This window comes from Oncorhynchus mykiss, chromosome 25 (genome assembly GCF_057628025.1).
Source record: "Oncorhynchus mykiss isolate SJ-2025 chromosome 25, ASM5762802v1, whole genome shotgun sequence".
Lineage (NCBI taxonomy): Eukaryota > Metazoa > Chordata > Actinopteri > Salmoniformes > Salmonidae > Oncorhynchus > Oncorhynchus mykiss.
Window position 1 is genome coordinate 17,470,356 of NC_143046.1, and position 19,403 is coordinate 17,489,758.

The 19,403-nt window shown below is 43.9% G+C and overlaps 1 protein-coding gene across 6 annotated transcripts in view; it reads left to right on the forward strand.

The window, feature by feature from the left end:
- The window catches only part of LOC110504663 (protein phosphatase 3 catalytic subunit alpha), an 83,195-nt gene that overhangs the window by 44,424 nt on the left and 19,368 nt on the right, over positions 1 to 19,403 (forward strand). For 4 of the 6 annotated variants that reach the window (XM_036969830.2, XM_090220266.1, XM_036969831.2 and 1 more), the window contains exons 8-13: positions 1,996 to 2,090; positions 2,188 to 2,313; positions 2,644 to 2,727; positions 9,598 to 9,682; positions 9,760 to 9,857; positions 11,690 to 11,737. In XM_036969830.2, coding sequence (XP_036825725.1) covers positions 1,996 to 2,090; positions 2,188 to 2,313; positions 2,644 to 2,727; positions 9,598 to 9,682; positions 9,760 to 9,857; positions 11,690 to 11,737 — 536 coding nt within the window. The remainder of the gene's footprint in view (positions 1 to 1,995; positions 2,091 to 2,187; positions 2,314 to 2,643; positions 2,728 to 9,597; positions 9,683 to 9,759; positions 9,858 to 11,689; positions 11,738 to 19,403) is intronic. The other 2 variants (XM_036969832.2, XM_090220265.1) reach the window with 1 other exon arrangement.

A 19,403-nucleotide genomic window follows, 5' to 3' on the forward strand; every position in this document is an offset into this window, starting at 1 on the left:
GTGTTTGAGGGCTGGGGATGGGGATGGGGGTTAAGTGTTTGGGGGCTGGGGCTTGGGATGGGGGTTAAGTGTTTGGGGGTGGGGATGTGCGTTAAGTGTTTGGGGGTGGGGATGGGGGTTAAGTGTTTGGGGGGTGGGGGTGGGGGTGAAGTGTTTGGGGGCTGGGGGCTGGGTATGTGGGTTAAGTGTTTGGAGGTGGAGATGGGGGTTAAGTGTTTGGGAGCTGGGGATGGGGGTTAAGTGTTTGGGGGGTGGGGGTGGGGGTTAAGTGTTTGGGGGCTGGGGATGTGTGTTAAGTGTTTGGGGGGTGGGGGTGGGGGTTAAGTGTTTGGGGGGTGGGTTAGGTGTTTGGGGGCTGGGGATGTGGGTTAAGTGTTTGGAGGTGAAGATGGAGGTTAAGTGTTTGGGGGCTGGGGATGGGAGTTAAGTGTTTGGGGGCTGGGGATGGGGGTTAAGTGTTTGAGGGGTGTGGATGGGGGTTAAGTGTTTGGGGGGTGGGGGTGGGGGTTAAGTGTTTGGGGGGTGGGGGTTAAGTGTTTGGGGGCTGGGGATGTGGGTTAAGTGTTTGGAGGTGAAGATGGAGGTTAAGTGTTTGGGGGCTGGGGATGGGAGTTAAGTGTTTGGGGGCTGGGGATGGGGGTTAAGTGTTTGAGGGGTGTGGATGGGGGTTAAGTGTTTGAGGGGTGGGGATATGGGTTAAGTGTTTGGGGGTGGAGATGTGGGTTAAGTGTTTGAGGGGTGGGGGATGTGGGTTAAATGTTTGGGGGCTGGGGATTTGGGTTAAGTGTTTGAGGGCTGGGGATGGGGATGGGGGTTAAGTGTTTGGGGGCTGGGGCTTGGGATGGGGGTTAAGTGTTTGGGGGCTGGGTATGTGGGTTATGTGTTTGGGGGCTGGGGATGGGGGTTAAGTGTTTGAGGGGTGGGTATGGGTGTTAAGTGTTTGGGGGCTGGGGATGTGGGTTAAGTGTTTGGGGGCTGGGGGTGGGGGTTATGTGTTTGAGGGGTGGGGATGTGGGTTAAGTGTTTGGGGTCTGGGGATGTGGGTTAAGTGTTTGGGGGTGGGGGTTAAGTGTTTGGGGGCTGGGGATGTGGGTTAAGTGTTTTGGGGTGGAGATGTGGGTTAAGTGTTTGAGGGGTGGGGGATGTGGGTTAAATGTTTGGGGGCTGGGGATGTGGGTTAAGTGTTTGGGGGCTGGGGTAGTGGGTTAAGTGTTGGGGGGTGGGGATGTGGGTTAAGTGTTTGGGGGTGGGGATGTCGGTTAAGTGTTTGGGGGGTGGGGATGTGGGTTAAGTGTTTGGGGTCTGGGGATGTGGGTTAAGTGTTTGGGGGTGGGGGTTAAGTGTTTGGGGGCTGGGGATGTGGGTTAAGTGTTTTGGGGTGGAGATGTGGGTTAAGTGTTTGAGGGGTGGGGGATGTGGGTTAAATGTTTGGGGGCTGGGGATGTGGGTTAAGTGTTTGGGGGCTGGGGATGTGGGTTAAGTGTTGGGGGGTGGGGATGTGGGTTAAGTGTTTGGGGGTGGGGATGTCGGTTAAGTGTTTGGGGGGTGGGGATGTGGGTTAAGTGTTTGAGGGGTGGGGGATGTGGGTTAAGTTTTTGGGGGTGGGGATGTGGGTTAAGTGTTTGGGGGTGGGGATGTGGGTTAAGTGTTTGGGGGTGGGGATGTGGGTTAAGTGTTTGGGGGGTGGGGATGTGGGTTAAGTGTTTGGGGGATGGGGATGTGGGTTAAGTGTTTGGGGGTGGGGGTGTGGGTTAAGTGTTTGGGGGTGGGGAGGTGGGTTAAGTATTTGTGGGGTGGGGATGTGGGTTAAGTGTTTGCAGCGTCAGGTTTCATAATCAAATCATTCCATTTCTAAACACAGTTGTCCATAGTCAAGTCTAACCTTAACCACACAACAACCATATATTTAACCCTACACCCCTTAATGTTCAACCCCAATCTATGGAATCCTAACCCTAATGCTAATCTGGATTCCCTGACTGTGTCCCTGTTTAGATACCGAATGTACAGAAAGAGTCAGACTACAGGCTTCCCCTCCCTCATCACCATCTTCTCAGCACCTAACTACCTGGACGTCTACAACAACAAAGGTCAGAGACACACGCACGCACGCGCGCACACTCACACACACACACACCAGTAGGCTATGAGTGTGTAACAGGCCTGCCCACTCTTGCTCTCTCACAGCGGCGGTTCTGAAGTATGAGAACAACGTGATGAACATCCGCCAGTTCAACTGTTCCCCTCATCCCTACTGGCTGCCCAACTTCATGGATGTCTTCACCTGGTCCCTGCCCTTCGTTGGAGAGAAAGGTGTGAACAACGACTACACGTATTACAAACACCAAAATAGTATGTTCTCTTAATATGTTCTCTATTGTGTCTCGGTCTTTGCCTGTCTCTCTCTCTCTCTCTCTCTCTCTCTCTCTCTCTCTCTCTCTCTCTCAATTCAATTCATGGGCTTTATTGGCATGGGAAACATATGTTAACATGGCCAAAGCAAGTGAAGTAGATAATATACAAAAGTGAAATAAACAATAAAAAAGAACAATAAACATTACATTAACAGAAGTTCCAAAAGAATAAAGACATTACAGATTTCTCTCTCTGTCTCTCTGTCTCTCTGTCTCTATCTTTCCACAGTGACAGAGATGCTGGTGAATGTTCTCAGTATCTGTTCAGATGATGAGCTCATGGAGAATGATGGAGAGGAAGAGGTCTATGATGGTAATCATACTTTTATAGAGCCACCTCTATAAGTCACCTCTGGTCCGTTCAGCCATACCCCAATGAGTCACCTCTGGTCCGTTCAGCCATACCCCAATGAGTTACCTCTGGTCCGTTCAGCCATACCCCAATGAGTTACCTCTGGTCCGTTCAGCCATACCCCAATGAGTCACCTCTGGTCCGTTCAGCCATACCCCAATGAGTCACCTCTGGTCCGTTCAGCCATACCCCAATGAGTCACCTCTGGTCCGTTCAGCCATACCCCAATGAGTCACCTCTGGTCCGTTCAGCCATACCCCAATGAGTCACCTCTGGTCCGTTCAGCCATACCCCAATGAGTCACCTCTGGTCCGTTCAGCCATACCCCAATGAGTTACCTCTGGTCCGTTCAGCCATACCCCAATGAGTTACCTCTGGTCCGTTCAGCCATACCCCAATGAGTCACCTCTGGTCCGTTCAGCCATACCCCAATGAGTTACCTCTGGTCCGTTCAGCCATACCCCAATGAGTTACCTCTGGTCCGTTCAGCCATACCCCAATGAGTCACCTCTGGTCCGTTCAGCCATACCCCAATGAGTCACCTCTGGTCCGTTTAGCCATACCCCAATGAGTCACCTCTGGTCCGTTCAGCCATACCCCAATGAGTCACCTCTGGTCCGTTCAGCCATACCCCAAATAGTTACCTCTGGTCCGTTCAGCCATACCCCAATGAGTCACCTCTGGTCCGTTCAGCCATACCCCAATAGGGAAAGAATAGGATTTTAGGATAAACGCCAAAAATAAGGTCAAATCAAATCAATCAATCAATCAATCAAATTTATTTTATATAGCCCTTCGTACATCAGCTGATATCTCAAAGTGCTGTACAGAAACCCAGCCTAAAACCCCAAACAGCAAGCAATGCAGGTGAAGAAGCACGGTGGCTAGGAAAAACTCCCTAGAAAGGCCAAAACCTAGGAAGAAACCTAGAGAGGAACCAGGCTATGTGGGGTGGCCAGTCCTCTTCTGGCTGTGCCGGGTGGAGATTATAACAAAACATGGTCAAGATGTTCAAATGTTCATAAATGACCAGCATGGTCGAATAATAATAAGGCAGAATAGTTGAAACTGGAGCAGCAGCACAGTCAGGTGGACTGGGGACAGCAAGGAGTCATCATGTCAGGTATTCCTGGGGCATGGTCCTAGGGCTCAGGTCCTCCGAGAGAGAGAAAGAGAGAAGGAGAGAATTAGAGAACGCACACTTAGATTCACACAGGACACCGAATAGGACAGGAGAAGTACTCCAGATATAACAAACTGACCCTAGCCCCCCGACACATAAACTACTGCAGCATAAATACTGGAGGCTGAGACAGGAGGGGTCAGGAGACACTGTGGCCCACTCCGAGGACACCCCCGGACAGGGCCAAACAGGAAGGATATAACCCCACCCACTTTGCCAAAGCACAGCCCCCACACCACTAGAGGGATATCTTCAACCACCAACATACCATCCTGAGACAAGGCTGAGTATAGCCCACAAAGACCTCCGCCACGGCACAACTTAAGGGGGGGGGGGGGGGCGCCAACCCAGACAGGATGACCACATCAGTGACTCAACCCACTCAGGTGACGCACCCCCTCCAGGGACGGCATGAGAGAGCCCCAGTAAAGCCAGTGACTCAGCCCCTGTAATAGGGTTAGAGGCAGAGAATCCCAGTGGAAAGAGGGGAACCGGCCAGGCAGAGACAGCAAGGGTGGTTCGTTGCTCCAGAGCCTTTCCGTTCACCCTCCCACTCCTGGGCCAGACTACACTCAATCATATGACCCACTGAAGAGATGAGTCTTCAGTAGAGACTTAAAGGTTGAGACCGAGTTTGCGTCTCTGACATGGGTAGGCAGACCGTTCCATAAAAATGGAGCTCTATAGGAGAAAGCCCTGCCTCCAGCTGTTTGCTTAAAAATTCTAGGGACAATTAGGAGGCCTGCGTCTTGTGACCGTAGCGTACGTGTAGGTATGTACGGCAGGACCAAATCACAGAGATAGATAGGAGCAAGCCCATGTAATGCTTTGTAGGTTAGCAGTAAAACCTTGAAATCAGCCCTTGCTTTGACAGGAAGCCAGTGTAGAGAGGCTAACACTGGAGTAATATGATCAAATTTTTTGGTTCTAGTCAGGATTCTAGCAGCCGTATTTAGCACTAACTGAAGTTTATTTAGTGCTTTATCCGGGTAGCCGGAGAGTAGAGCATTGCAGTAGTCTAACCTGGAAGTGACAAAAGCATGGATTAATTTTTCTGCATCATTTTTGGACAGAAAGTTCCTGATTTTTGCAATGTTACATAGATGGAAAAAAGCTGTCCTTGAAATGGTCTTGATATGTTCTTCAAAAGAGAGATCAGGGTCCAGAGTAACGCCGAGGTCCTTCACAGTTTTATTTGAGACGACTGTACAACCATTAAGATTAATTGTCAGATTCAACAGAAGATCTCTTTGTTTCTTGGGACCTAGAACAAGCATCTCTGTTTTGTCCGAGTTTAAAAGTAGAAAGTTTGCAGCCATCCACTTCCTTATGTCTGAAACACATTCTTCTAGCAAGGGCAATTTTGGGGCTTCACCATGTTTAATTGAAATGTACAGCTGTGTGTCATCCGCATAGCAGTGAAAGTTAACATTATGTTTTCGAATAACATCCCCAAGAGGTAAAATATATAGTGAAAACAATAGTGGTCCTAAAACGGAACCTTGAGGAACACCGAAATTTACAGTTGATTTGTCAGAGGACAGACCATTCACAGAGACAAACTGATATCTTTCCGACAGATAAGATCTAAACCAGGCCAGAACTTGTCCGTGTAGACCAATTTGGGTTTCCAATCTCTCCAAAAGAATGTGGTGATCGATGGTATCAAAAGCAGCACTAAGGTCTAGGAGCACGAGGACAGATGCAGAGCCTCGGTCCGATGCCATTAAAATGTCATTTACCACCTTCACAAGTGCCGTCTCAGTGCTATGATGGGGTCTAAAACCAGACTGAAGCATTTCGTATACATTGTTTGTCTTCAGGAAGGCAGTGAGTTGTTGCGCAACAGCCTTTTCTAAAATTTTTGAGAGGAATGGAAGATTCGATATAGGCCGATAGTTTTTTATATTTTCTGGGTCAAGGTTTGGCTTTTTCAAGAGAGGCTTTATTACTGCCACTTTTAGTGAGTTTGGTACACATCCGGTGGATAGAGAGCCGTTTATTATGTTCAACATAGGAGGGCCAAGCACAGGAAGCAGCTCTTTCAGTAGTTTAGTTGGAATAGGGTCCAGTATGCAGCTTGAAGGTTTAGAGGCCATGATTATTTTCATCATTGTGTCAAGAGATATAGTACTAAAACACTTGAGTGTCTCTCTTGATCCTAGGTCCTGGCAGAGTTGTGCAGACTCAGGACAACTGAGCTTTGAAGGAATACGCAGATTTAAGGAAGAGTCCGTAATTTGCTTTCTAATAATCATAATCTTTTCCTCAAAGAAGTTCATGAATTTATCACTGCTAAAGTGAAAGTCATCCTCTCTTGGGGAATGCTGCTTTTTAGTTAGCTTTGCGACAGTATCAAAAAGGAATTTCGGATTGTTCTTATTTTCCTCAATTAAGTTAGAAAAATAGGATGATCGAGCAGCAGTAAGGGCTTTTCGGTACTGCACAGTACTGTCTTTCCAAGCTAGTCGGAAGACTTCCAGTTTGGTGTGTCGCCATTTCCGTTCCAATTTTCTGGAAGCTTGCTTCAGAGCTCGGGTATTTTCTGTGTACCAGGGAGCTAGTTTCTTATGAGAAATGTTTTTAGTTTTTAGGGGTGCAACTGCATCTAGGGTACTGCGCAAGGTTAAGTTGAGTTCCTCAGTTAGGTGGTTAACTGATTTTTGTCCTCTGGCGTCCTTGGGTAGACAGAGGGAATCTGGAAGGACATCAAGGAATCTTTGTGTTGTCTGTGAATTTATAGCACGACTTTTGATGATCCTTGGTTGGGGTCTGAGCAGATTATTTGTTGCAATTGCAAACGTAATAAAATGGTGGTCCGATAGTCCAGGATTATGAGGAAAAACATTAAGATCCACAACATTTATTCCATGGGACAAAACTAGGTCCAGCGTATGACTGTGACAGTGAGTGGGTCCAGAGACATGTTGGACAAAACCCACTGAGTCGATGATGGCTCCGAAAGCCTTTTGGAGTGGGTCTGTGGACTTTTCCATGTGAATATTAAAGTCACCAAAGATTAGAATATTATCCGCTATGACTACAAGGTCCGATAGGAATTCAGGGAACTCAGTGAGGAACGCTGTATATGGCCCAGGAGGCCTGTAAACAGTAGCTATAAAAAGTGATTGAGTAGGCTGCATAGATTTCATGACTAGAAGCTCAAAAGACGAAAACGTCATTTATTTTTTATTTTTTTGTAAATTGAAATTTGCTATCGTAAATGTTAGCAACACCTCCGCCTTTGCGGGATGCACGGGGGATATGGTCACTAGTGTAGCCAGGAGGTGAGGCCTCATTTAACACAGTAAATTCATCAGGCTTAAGCCATGTTTCAGTCAGGCCAATCACATCAAGATTATGATCAGTGATTAGTTCATTGACTATAATTGCCTTTGAAGTAAGGGATCTAACATTAAGTAGCCCTATTTTGAGATGTGAGGTATCATGATCTCTTTCAATAATGACAGGAATGGAGGTGGTCTTTATCCTAGTGAGATTGCTAAAGCGAACACCGCCATGTTTAGTTTTGCCCAACCTAGGTCGAGGCACAGACACGGTCTCAATGGTGATAGCTGAGCTGACTACACTGACTGTGCTAGTGGCAGACTCCACTATGCTGGCAGGCTGGCTAACAGCCTGCTGCCTGGCCTGCACCCTATTTCATTGTGGAGCTAGAGGAGTTAGAGCCCTGTCTATGTTGGTAGATAAAATGAGAGCACCCCTCCAGCTAGGATGGAGTCCGTCACTCCTCAGCAGGTCAGGCTTGGTCCTGTTTGTGGGTGAGTCCCAGAAAGAGGGCCAATTATCTACAAATTCTATCTTTTGGGAGGGGCAGAAAACAGTTTTCAACCAGCGATTGAGTTGTGAGACTCTGCTGTAGAGCTCATCACTCCCCCTAACTGGGAGGGGGCCAGAGACAATTACTCGATGCCGACACATCTTTCTAGCTGATTTACACGCAGAAGCTATGTTGCGCTTGGTGATCTCTGACTGTTTCATCCTAACATCGTTGGTGCCGACGTGGATAACAATATCTCTATACTCTCTACACTCGCCAGTTTTAGCTTTAGCCAGCACCATCTTCAGATTAGCCTTAACGTCGGTAGCCCTGCCCCCCGGTAGACAGTGTATGATCGCTGGATGATTCTCAAGTCTAATACTGCGGGTAATGTAGTCGCCAATGACTAGAGTTTTCAATTTGTCAGAGCTAATGGTGGGAAGCTTCGGCGTCTCAGACCCCGTAACGGGAGGAGTAGAGACCAGAGAAGACTCGGCCTCTGACTCCGACCCGCTGCTTAATGGGGAAAACCGGTTGAAAGTTTCTGTCGGCTGAATGAGCGACACCGGTTGAGCGTTCCTACAGCATTTCCTTCCAGAAACCGTGAGAAAGTTGTCCGGCTGCGGGGACTGTGCCAGGGGATTTATACTACTATCTGTACTTACTGGTGGCACAGACGCTGTTTCATCCTTTCCTACACTGAAATTACCCTTGCCTAGCGATTGCGTCTGAAGCTGGGCTTGTAGCACAGCTATCCTCGCCTTAAGGCGAGTACAGCGACTGCAATTAGAAGGCATCATGTTAATGTTACTACTTAGCTTCGGCTGTTGGAGGTCCTGACGAACCGTGTCCAGATAAAGCGTCCGGAGTGAAAAAGTTGAGTAGGAAAAAACAAAAATATAAACGGTAATTAAAAAGTAAAAACCGTAAATTTGTCAGGTAGCAAAACAGGTTGGCAACAAAACGCACAGCAACTCAAAAACAAGTCTTATTTTTTTAAATATTTTTTTATATATATTGACTTTCAATGTAGCTTGTATTAAAGAGGCTTGAAAACCTGTTGTGTGTGTGTGTGTGGCTGGCTGAGAAATGCGCTGTAGACCTTGTTTGATTTATTAGACCATGCATATTAATTTTCTTCTTCAAATCAAAGTTTATTTGTCACGTGCTCCGAATACAACAGGTGTAGACCAGACCTTACAGTGAAATGCTTATTTACAGGCTCTAACCAATAGTGCGAAAAAAAAGGTGTGTGTGTGTGTGTGTGTGTGTGTATGTGTGTGTGTAGGTAAGTAAAGAAATAAAACAACAGGAAAAAGACATTTGAAAATAACAGTAGCAAGGTTATATACAGACACCGGTTAGTCGGGCCTATTGAGGTAATACAGTGAGGGAGAAAAGTCTTTGATCTCCTGCTGATTTTGCCCACTGACAAATGAATGATCCGTCTATAAAATGCAAATCAATTTATAACATTTTTGACGTGTTTTTCTGGATTTTTTTGTTGTTATTCTGTCTCTCACTGTTCAAATAAACCTACCATTAAAATCATAGACTGATCATTTCTTTGTCAGTGGGCAAACGTACAAAATCAGCAGGGGATCAAATACTTTTTTCCCTCACTGCATGTACATGTAGATGTGGTTAAAGTGACTATGCATATATGATGAACAGAGAGTAGCAGTAGGGTAAAAAGAGGGGTGGTGAGACACAATGCAGATCTGAGGTTAACACAGGTTTAGGAGATCTTATACGTGTTGATTGGTAGGTTCCAGTTCACTCTATTGTTATGGCAATATAACCTTCCTTTTCACTTCCTTGTGATTGGTGTCCTGTGTTTTACTCCTCTGTGATTGGTTCCTTCCAGCCAATGCAGCGGCGGCTAGGAAAGAAGTGATCAGGAACAAGATCCGTGCCATCGGGAAGATGGCCAAAATGTTCCAAGTTTTACGGTGAGTGAGCTTCAGTGTGTGTGTGTGTGTGTGTGCGTGTGTGTGTGTGTTTAATCCTCTATGTGTGTGTGTTTTAGGGAGGAGAGTGAGAACGTATTGACCCTGAAGGGACTGACACCCACTGGCATGCTGCCCAGCGGAGTTCTGTCAGGAGGCAAGCAGACTCTGCAGAGCGGTGAGTACACACACACACACACACACACACACACATATATATATACACACACACACACACACACACACACACACACACACACTGGCAAACACGCCCACACACATATACACACACACACACACACACACACACACACACACACACACACACACACTGGCAAACACGCCCACACACATACACACACACACACACACACACACACACACACACACACACACACACACACTGGCAAACACGCCCACTCACATACACACACACACACACACACACACACACACACACACACACACACACACACACTGGCAAACACGCCCACACACATATACACACACACACTGGCAAACATGCCCACACACATATACACACACATATACACACACATATACACACACACACACACACACACACACACACACACACACACACACACACACACACACACACTGGCAAACACGCCCACACACATATATACACACACACACACACACACACACACACACTGGCAAACACGCCCACACACATATACACACACACACACACACACACTGGCAAACACGCCCACACACATATACACACACACACACACTGGCAAACACGCACGCACACACACACACACACACACACACACACACACAGACATTGGCAAAAACGCCCACACACATATACACACATACACACAAACATACTGGCAAACACGCCCACACACATATACACACATATTTACATACACTCTCATGACGCATGCACATACGTACACACACACACACACATTCCCACTTTCTCACACACATTTGCATACACACACCACTACATGTATCTATCTATCTATCTATCTATCTATCTATCTATCTATCTATCTATCTATCTATCTATCTATCTATCTATCTGTCTGTCTGTCTGTCTGTCTGTGTCTGTCTGTCTGTCTGTCTGTCTGTCCACCCCTCTCTTTCCTTAATTTCCTTTCCTCTGTCACCCTCTTTCTTTCTCTCTCTCTCTCTCTCTCTCTCTCTCTCTCTCTCTCTCTCTCTCTATGTCCCATGTTCATCCTCTGTCAACCTCTCTCTCTCTTTCTCTCTCTATGTCCCATGTTCATCCTCTGTCACCCTCTCTCTCTATATATATATCCCATGTTCATCCTATGTCACCCTCTCTCTCTATATATATATCCCATGTTCATCCTCTGTCACCCTCTCTCTCTCTCTCTATGTCCCATGTTCATCCTCTGTCACCCTCTCTCTCTCTGTCCCATGTTCATCCTCTGTCACCCTCTCTCTCTATATATATATCCCATGTTCATCCTATGTCACTCGCTCTCTATCCCATGTTCATCCTCTGTTACCCTCTCTCTCTCTCTCTCTATGTCCCATGTGTCCCATGTTCATCCTCTGTCACCCTCTCTCTCTCTCTATGTCCCATGTTCATCCTCTGTCACCCTCTCTCTCTCTCTCTATGTCCCATGTTCATCCTCTCAGTACATGCTGTTCTGTCTCTCTCTCTCTCTCTCTCTCTCTCTCTCCCTCCCTCCCTCCCTCTCTCTCTCTCTCATGTCCGTCATCTGTTACTCACCATGTCAGTCAGTCAGTGTCACCCTCACCTCACTACTGCTGAGGAGTAATAGCCTGGTGTATGTGTGTATGTGTGTGAGCTAACGCTAGCTACCGAGCATGCTAACACCAAACGCCCTCTGTACTGAGGGCTGCAGTGCCGCTATTATAAGGGTTTTGCATGAATAACCCTCACCCTCCTCCCTCTTTCTCTCTCCCTCTCTTTCTCCTTCACTCTCTATCTTTCTCTCGCTCTCACTCCCTCTTTCTCTTTCTCTCCATACTCAGCTACCATTGAGGCCATTGAAGCCATTGATCCTGTTGAGGACGCAGAAGGTAAATTCCACTCATGCATCAACAATGAGATTAAGCGAGTGAGTGTGTGAGAGAATGAAAAAGGTAGAGAAAGAGGGGGATAAGGCATGGCGACCCATCTACGCCATACACTTATCCACAATGCATTGAGCTCTTCTAACAGCACTGCTTCTGGTGAAGCCTGACTGCTCTTATTCCTTCTCCTCACACACACTCCCCTCTACACACTTCTCTCTCTCTCACACACACACACACACACACACACACACACACACACACACACACACACACACACACACACACACTCAACTCTACACGCTCCTCACACACATACACCCTCAAACTCACATTCCTCAAGACCCGCTCCGGAAAAACACACACACACAAACCAGTTGGGGGAGGAGTCTGACCCTACAATAACTCTAACATCGTCCCTACACAATGACATCATCCCTACACAACCTCTGCTATTTTGTTTCGGCACAGCAACATGTGCTGTGTGAAGCCTGTGGAGTTTTGCGTTGGAAACATGATGTTCCGTGATGACAAACATTGTTAACACATGAACACTACAGTCTTTATGTAGACTGTCAGTCGCTAGGAGGATACTGTTGAATCTTATAAGTCTGGAAGGATAGTGGATTGTAAGTGTGCACATTATGACTGTAAGTGTTCAGCACTTTCTGTTTGTACTGGCCTAGCTGTTGTGTGTATTTATAAGGCTTTTGTGTAATAACTAGTAGAGTTGGGTGGTATCCAGATGTTCATATGTTCATACCATCCTTTTCTCGTCCCGGGATATACGGTATTACCGGCTTAGTACACAAGGGGGTGCCAAAAAAAGCCCATTGGGTGTCTATTACAGAATGCTAACAAAATTAGCACAAGTAAATAGCGAATTTCCATGGAGGCTAGTAGCTAAATATGCGAACGAGCGCAAACAAAAGTAAATGAATAAATTGCAAAGACAGGCTATCCAGCTCATCGATTTATACATACAGTGCATTCGGAAAGTATTCAGACCCCTTGACTTTTTCCATATTTTGTTACGTTACAGCCTTATTCTAAAATTGATTGAAAAAATGGATCCTCATCAATGTACACACAATACCCCATAATGACAAAGCAAAAACAGTTTTATCGAAATGTTTGCAAATACCTGATTTACATAAGTATTCAGACCCTTTGCTAGGAGACTCGAAATTGAGCTCAGGTGCATCCTGTTTCCATTGATCATCCTTGAGATGTTTCTACAACTTGATTTGAGTCCACCTTTGGTAAATTCAATTGTTTTGACATGATTTGGAAAGGCACACAACTGTCTATGTAAGGTCCCACAGTTGACAGTGCATGTCAGAGAAAAAACCAAGCCATGAGGTCGAAGGAATTGTCCGTAGAGCTCCGAGACAGGATTGTGTCGAGGCACAGATCTGGGGAAGGGTACCAAAAAATCTCCATCGTAATTTTAATTAACATTTTATTTATTTATTTTTGTTGTAATTTTTACCGCCTTTTTCTCTCCAATTTCGTGATCTTGTCTCATCGCTGCAACTCCCTCAACGAACTCAGGAGAGGCGAAGGTCGAGTCATGCGTCCTCCGAAACATGACCCGCCAAGCCGCACTTCTTAACATCTGCTCGCTTAACCCGGAAGCCAGCTGCACCAATGTGTCAGAGGAAATACTGTTCAACTGATGACCGAAGTCAGCCTGCAGGTGCCAGGCCCGCCACAAGGTGTCACTAGAGCGCGATGAGCCAAGCAAAGCCCCCCTGGCCAAACCTTCACCTAACCCAGATGACGCTAGGCCAATTGTGCGCTGCCCTATGGGACTCCGGGTCACGGCCAGTAATGACACAGCCTGGGATCGAACCACAGGCTGTAGTGACGCCGCAACACTGTGTCGCTGCGCGCCTCAGAAGGCCCCCATCGTTCTTAAATGGAAGAAGTTTAGAACCACCAAGACTTTTCCTAGAGCTGGCTGTACGGCCAAACTGAGCAATCAGGGGAGAAGTGCCTTGGTGACTCTGACAGAGCTCCACAGTTCCTCTGTGGAGATGGGAGAACCTTCCAGAAGGACAACCATCTCTGCAGCCCTCCACCAATCAGGCATTTACGGTAGAGTGGCCAGACGGAAGTCACTCCTTAGAAAAAGGCACATGACAGCCCACATGGAGTTTCCAAAAGGTACCTAAAGGACTCTCAGGTCATGAGAAACAAGATTCTCTGGTCTGATGAAACCAAGATTGGACTCTTTGGCCTGAATGCCAAGCGTCACATATAGAGGAAACCTGGCACCATCCCTACGGTGAAGCATGGTGGTGGCAGAATCATACTGTGGAGATGTTTTTCAGCGGCAGGGACTGGGAGACTAATCAGGATCGAGGGAAAGACGAACAGAGCAAGGTACAGAGAGATCCTTGATGATAACCAGCTCCAAAGCTTAGGACTCAGACTGGGGCAAAGGTTCACCATCCAACAGGACATCTCTGGAGAGATCTGAAAATAGCTGTGCAGCAAAGCTCCCCATCCAAACTGACAGAACTTGAGAGGATCTTCAGAGAAGAATGGGAGAAACTCCCCAGATACAGGTGTGCCAAGCTTGTTAATACACATGCAAACATTTCTAAACATTTCTAAAAACCTGATGTTGATTTGTCATTATGGGGTATTATGTGTAGATTGATGAGGGGAAAAAACAATGGAATCCATTTTAGAATTAGGCTGTAACGAAACATGTGGAAAAAGGAAAGGGGTCTGCAGTGTATATAGCTTGGAGCTACTGAATGACATTTTTGGTGAGTTTGGACATTTACAAGTGAATGTGAATGAGAGACACTGTGCAAATGAACAAAGTTTTGACGCATGCTTGTCTGAGGTTAGAAGCAGCATGTGAACTGTTGTGGAAATTCTAACCAATTGAGAGAGGCTTTGTTATTTCTTCAAACAATCAATCTTTATTAATAAGAATAGCAATATTGAAGCTGGTCAGTCATGCACTCTGAAGTGTAAGGCTGAGAGCTCGATGACACAATGAGTACAGAAGCCTTATATAGTCAAACTATTTTACACAAGCACATACAAAACATCTTGGTATGTGTTCATGTGTGGTGAATGAGACTAAACTATGATAGAAGGTGCAGACTAACTGTAAATTGGTTGTCTCGTTCTGTAGCAACAGCTAGTTATTCTACTCTTCTTGTGAGATCTCAAAACAACAGCTAGTTATTCTACTCTTCTAGTGAGATCTCAAAACAACAGCTAGTTATTCTACTCTTCTAGTGAGATCTCAAAACAACAGCTAGTTATTCTACTCTTCTATTGAGATCTCAAAACAACAGCTAGTTATTCTACTCTTCAAGTGAGATCTCAAAACAACAGGAAATCAGTTCAGTTTCTCTGAAAATCAACGGTTTCCAGAATGGGGTCAAGCAAACACATTTTGCTGTCTTCCCAGAGGGTGTGTGGTTGCACACCCACACACACATACACAAGCATAAACTTCAAGAGATCCTTCAACACATTAGAAGTCATATAAACTGAAAGAGGTTAACATAGATTTTTCACTCGCGGTACATGCTGTGTCTGTGTGGAGTCTGGAGTCGCTAGGGCAACAGTCCTGCCTGCTCTGCTCGAAGAAGATGGGGCAAGAAGATGGGGCAATAGCAGACTAGTTTTCTCTGTTGGTTTTCCATATAGACTAGTTTTCTCTGGTACTTTTCCATATAGACTAGTTTTCTCTGTTGGTTTTCCATATAGACTAGTTTTCTCTGGTACTTTTCCATATAGACTAGTTTTCTCTGTTGGTTTTCCATATAGACTAGTTTTCTCTGGTACTTTTCCATGTAGACTAGTTTTCTCTGTTGGTTTTCCATATAGACTAGTTTTCTCTGGTACTTTTCCATGTAGATTAGTTTTCTCTGTTGGTTTTCCATATAGACTAGTTTTCTCTGGTACTTTTCCATGTAGACTAGTTTTCTCTGGTACTTTTCCATATAGACTAGTTTTCTCTGGTACTTTTCCATATAGACTAGTTTTCTCTGTTGGTTTTCCATATAGACTAGTTTTCTCTGGTACTTTTCCATGTAGACTAGTTTTCTCTGGTACTTTTCCATGTAGACTAGTTTTCTCTGGTACTTTTCTACGTAGACTAGTTTTCTCTGGTACTTTTCCATATAGACTAGTTTTCTCTGGTACTTTTCCATGTAGACTAGTTTTCTCTGTTGGTTTTCCATATAGACTAGTTTTCTCTGGTACTTTTCCATATAGACTAGTTTTCTCTGTTGGTTTTCCATATAGACTAGTTTTCTCTGGTACTTTTCCATATAGACTAGTTTTCTCTGGTACTTTTCCATATAGACTAGTTATCTCTGTTGGTTTTCCATATAGACTAGTTTTCTCTGGTACTTTTCCATGTAGACTAGTTTTCTCTGTTGGTTTTCCATGTAGACTAGTTTTCTCTGGTACTTTTCCATGTAGACTAGTTTTCTCTGTTGGTTTTCCATATAGACTAGTTTTCTCTGGTACTTTTCCATGTAGACTAGTTTTCTCTGTTGGTTTTCCATATAGACTAGTTTTCTCTGTTGGTTTTCCACATAGACTAGTTTTCTCTGTTGGTTTTCCATGTAGACTAGTTTTCTCTGGTACTTTTCCATATAGACTAGTTTTCTCTGGTACTTTTCCATGTAGACTAGTTTTCTCTGTTGGTTTTCCACATAGACTAGTTTTCTCTGTTGGTTTTCCATGTAGACTAGTTTTCTCTGGTACTTTTCCATATAGACTAGTTTTCTCTGGTACTTTTCCATGTAGACTAGTTTTCTCTGTTGGTTTTCCATATAGACTAGTTTTCTCTGTTGGTTTTCCATATAGACTAGTTTTCTCTGGTACTTTTCCATATAGACTAGTTTTCTCTGTTGGTTTTCCATATAGACTAGTTTTCTCTGGTACTTTTCCATATAGACTAGTTTTCTCTGTTGGTTTTCCATATAGACTAGTTTTCTCTGGTACTTTTCCATGTAGACTAGTTTTCTCTGTTGGTTTTCCATATAGACTAGTTTTCTCTGGTACTTTTCCATGTAGATTAGTTTTCTCTGTTGGTTTTCCATATAGACTAGTTTTCTCTGGTACTTTTCCATGTAGACTAGTTTTCTCTGGTACTTTTCCATATAGACTAGTTTTCTCTGGTACTTTTCCATATAGACTAGTTTTCTCTGTTGGTTTTCCATATAGACTAGTTTTCTCTGGTACTTTTCCATATAGACTAGTTTTCTCTGGTACTTTTCCATGTAGACTAGTTTTCTCTGGTACTTTTCTACGTAGACTAGTTTTCTCTGGTACTTTTCCATATAGACTAGTTTTCTCTGGTACTTTTCCATGTAGACTAGTTTTCTCTGTTGGTTTTCCATATAGACTAGTTTTCTCTGGTACTTTTCCATATAGACTAGTTTTCTCTGTTGGTTTTCCATATAGACTAGTTTTCTCTGGTACTTTTCCATATAGACTAGTTTTCTCTGGTACTTTTCCATATAGACTAGTTATCTCTGTTGGTTTTCCATATAGACTAGTTTTCTCTGGTACTTTTCCATGTAGACTAGTTTTCTCTGTTGGTTTTCCATATAGACTAGTTTTCTCTGTTGGTTTTCCACATAGACTAGTTTTCTCTGTTGGTTTTCCATGTAGACTAGTTTTCTCTGGTACTTTTCCATATAGACTAGTTTTCTCTGGTACTTTTCCATGTAGACTAGTTTTCTCTGTTGGTTTTCCACATAGACTAGTTTTCTCTGTTGGTTTTCCATGTAGACTAGTTTTCTCTGGTACTTTTCCATATAGACTAGTTTTCTCTGGTACTTTTCCATGTAGACTAGTTTTCTCTGTTGGTTTTCCATATAGACTAGTTTTCTCTGTTGGTTTTCCATATAGACTAGTTTTCTCTGGTACTTTTCCATATAGACTAGTTTTCTCTGGTACTTTTCCATATAGACTAGTTATCTCTGTTGGTTTTCCATATAGACTCGTTTTCTCTGGTACTTTTCCATGTAGACTAGTTTTCTCTGTTGGTTTTCCATGTAGACTAGTTTTCTCTGGTACTTTTCCATGTAGACTAGTTTTCTCTGTTGGTTTTCCATATAGACTAGTTTTCTCTGGTACTTTTCCATGTAGATTAGTTTTCTCTGTTGGTTTTCCATATAGACTAGTTTTCTCTGGTACTTTTCCATGTAGACTAGTTTCCTCTGGTACTTTTCCATATAGACTAGTTTTCTCTGGTACTTTTCCATATAGACTAGTTTTCTCTGTTGGTTTTCCATATAGACTAGTTTTCTCTGGTACTTTTCCATGTAGATTAGTTTTCTCTGTTGGTTTTCCATATAGACTAGTTTTCTCTGGTACTTTTCCATGTAGACTAGTTTTCTCTGTTGGTTTTCCATATAGACTAGTTTTCTCTGGTACTTTTCCATGTAGACTAGTTTTCTCTGTTGGTTTTCCATATAGACTAGTTTTCTCTGTTGGTTTTCCATATAGACTAGTTTTCTCTGGTACTTTTCCATATAGACTAGTTTTCTCTGTTGGTTTTCCATATAGACTAGTTTTCTCTGGTACTTTTCCATATAGACTAGTTTTCTCTGTTGGTTTTCCATATAGACTAGTTTTCTCTGGTACTTTTCCATGTAGACTAGTTTTCTCTGTTGGTTTTCCATATAGACTAGTTTTCTCTGGTACTTTTCCATGTAGATTAGTTTTCTCTGTTGGTTTTCCATATAGACTAGTTTTCTCTGGTACTTTTCCATGTAGACTAGTTTTCTCTGGTACTTTTCCATATAGACTAGTTTTCTCTGGTACTTTTCCATATAGACTAGTTTTCTCTGTTGGTTTTCCATATAGACTAGTTTTCTCTGGTACTTTTCCATGTAGACTAGTTTTCTCTGGTACTTTTCCATGTAGACTAGTTTTCTCTGGTACTTTTCTACGTAGACTAGTTTTCTCTGGTACTTTTCCATATAGACTAGTTTTCTCTGGTACTTTTCCATGTAGACTAGTTTTCTCTGTTGGTTTTCCATATAGACTAGTTTTCTCTGGTACTTTTCCATATAGACTAGTTTTCTCTGTTGGTTTTCCATATAGACTAGTTTTCTCTGGTACTTTTCCATATAGACTAGTTTTCTCTGGTACTTTTCCATATAGACTAGTTATCTCTGTTGGTTTTCCATATAGACTAGTTTTCTCTGGTACTTTTCCATGTAGACTAGTTTTCTCTGTTGGTTTTCCATATAGACTAGTTTTCTCTGTTGGTTTTCCACATAGACTAGTTTTCTCTGTTGGTTTTCCATGTAGACTAGTTTTCTCTGGTACTTTTCCATATAGACTAGTTTTCTCTGGTACTTTTCCATGTAGACTAGTTTTCTCTGTTGGTTTTCCACATAGACTAGTTTTCTCTGTTGGTTTTCCATGTAGACTAGTTTTCTCTGGTACTTTTCCATATAGACTAGTTTTCTCTGGTACTTTTCCATGTAGACTAGTTTTCTCTGTTGGTTTTCCATATAGACTAGTTTTCTCTGTTGGTTTTCCATATAGACTAGTTTTCTCTGGTACTTTTCCATATAGACTAGTTTTCTCTGGTACTTTTCCATATAGACTAGTTATCTCTGTTGGTTTTCCATATAGACTCGTTTTCTCTGGTACTTTTCCATGTAGA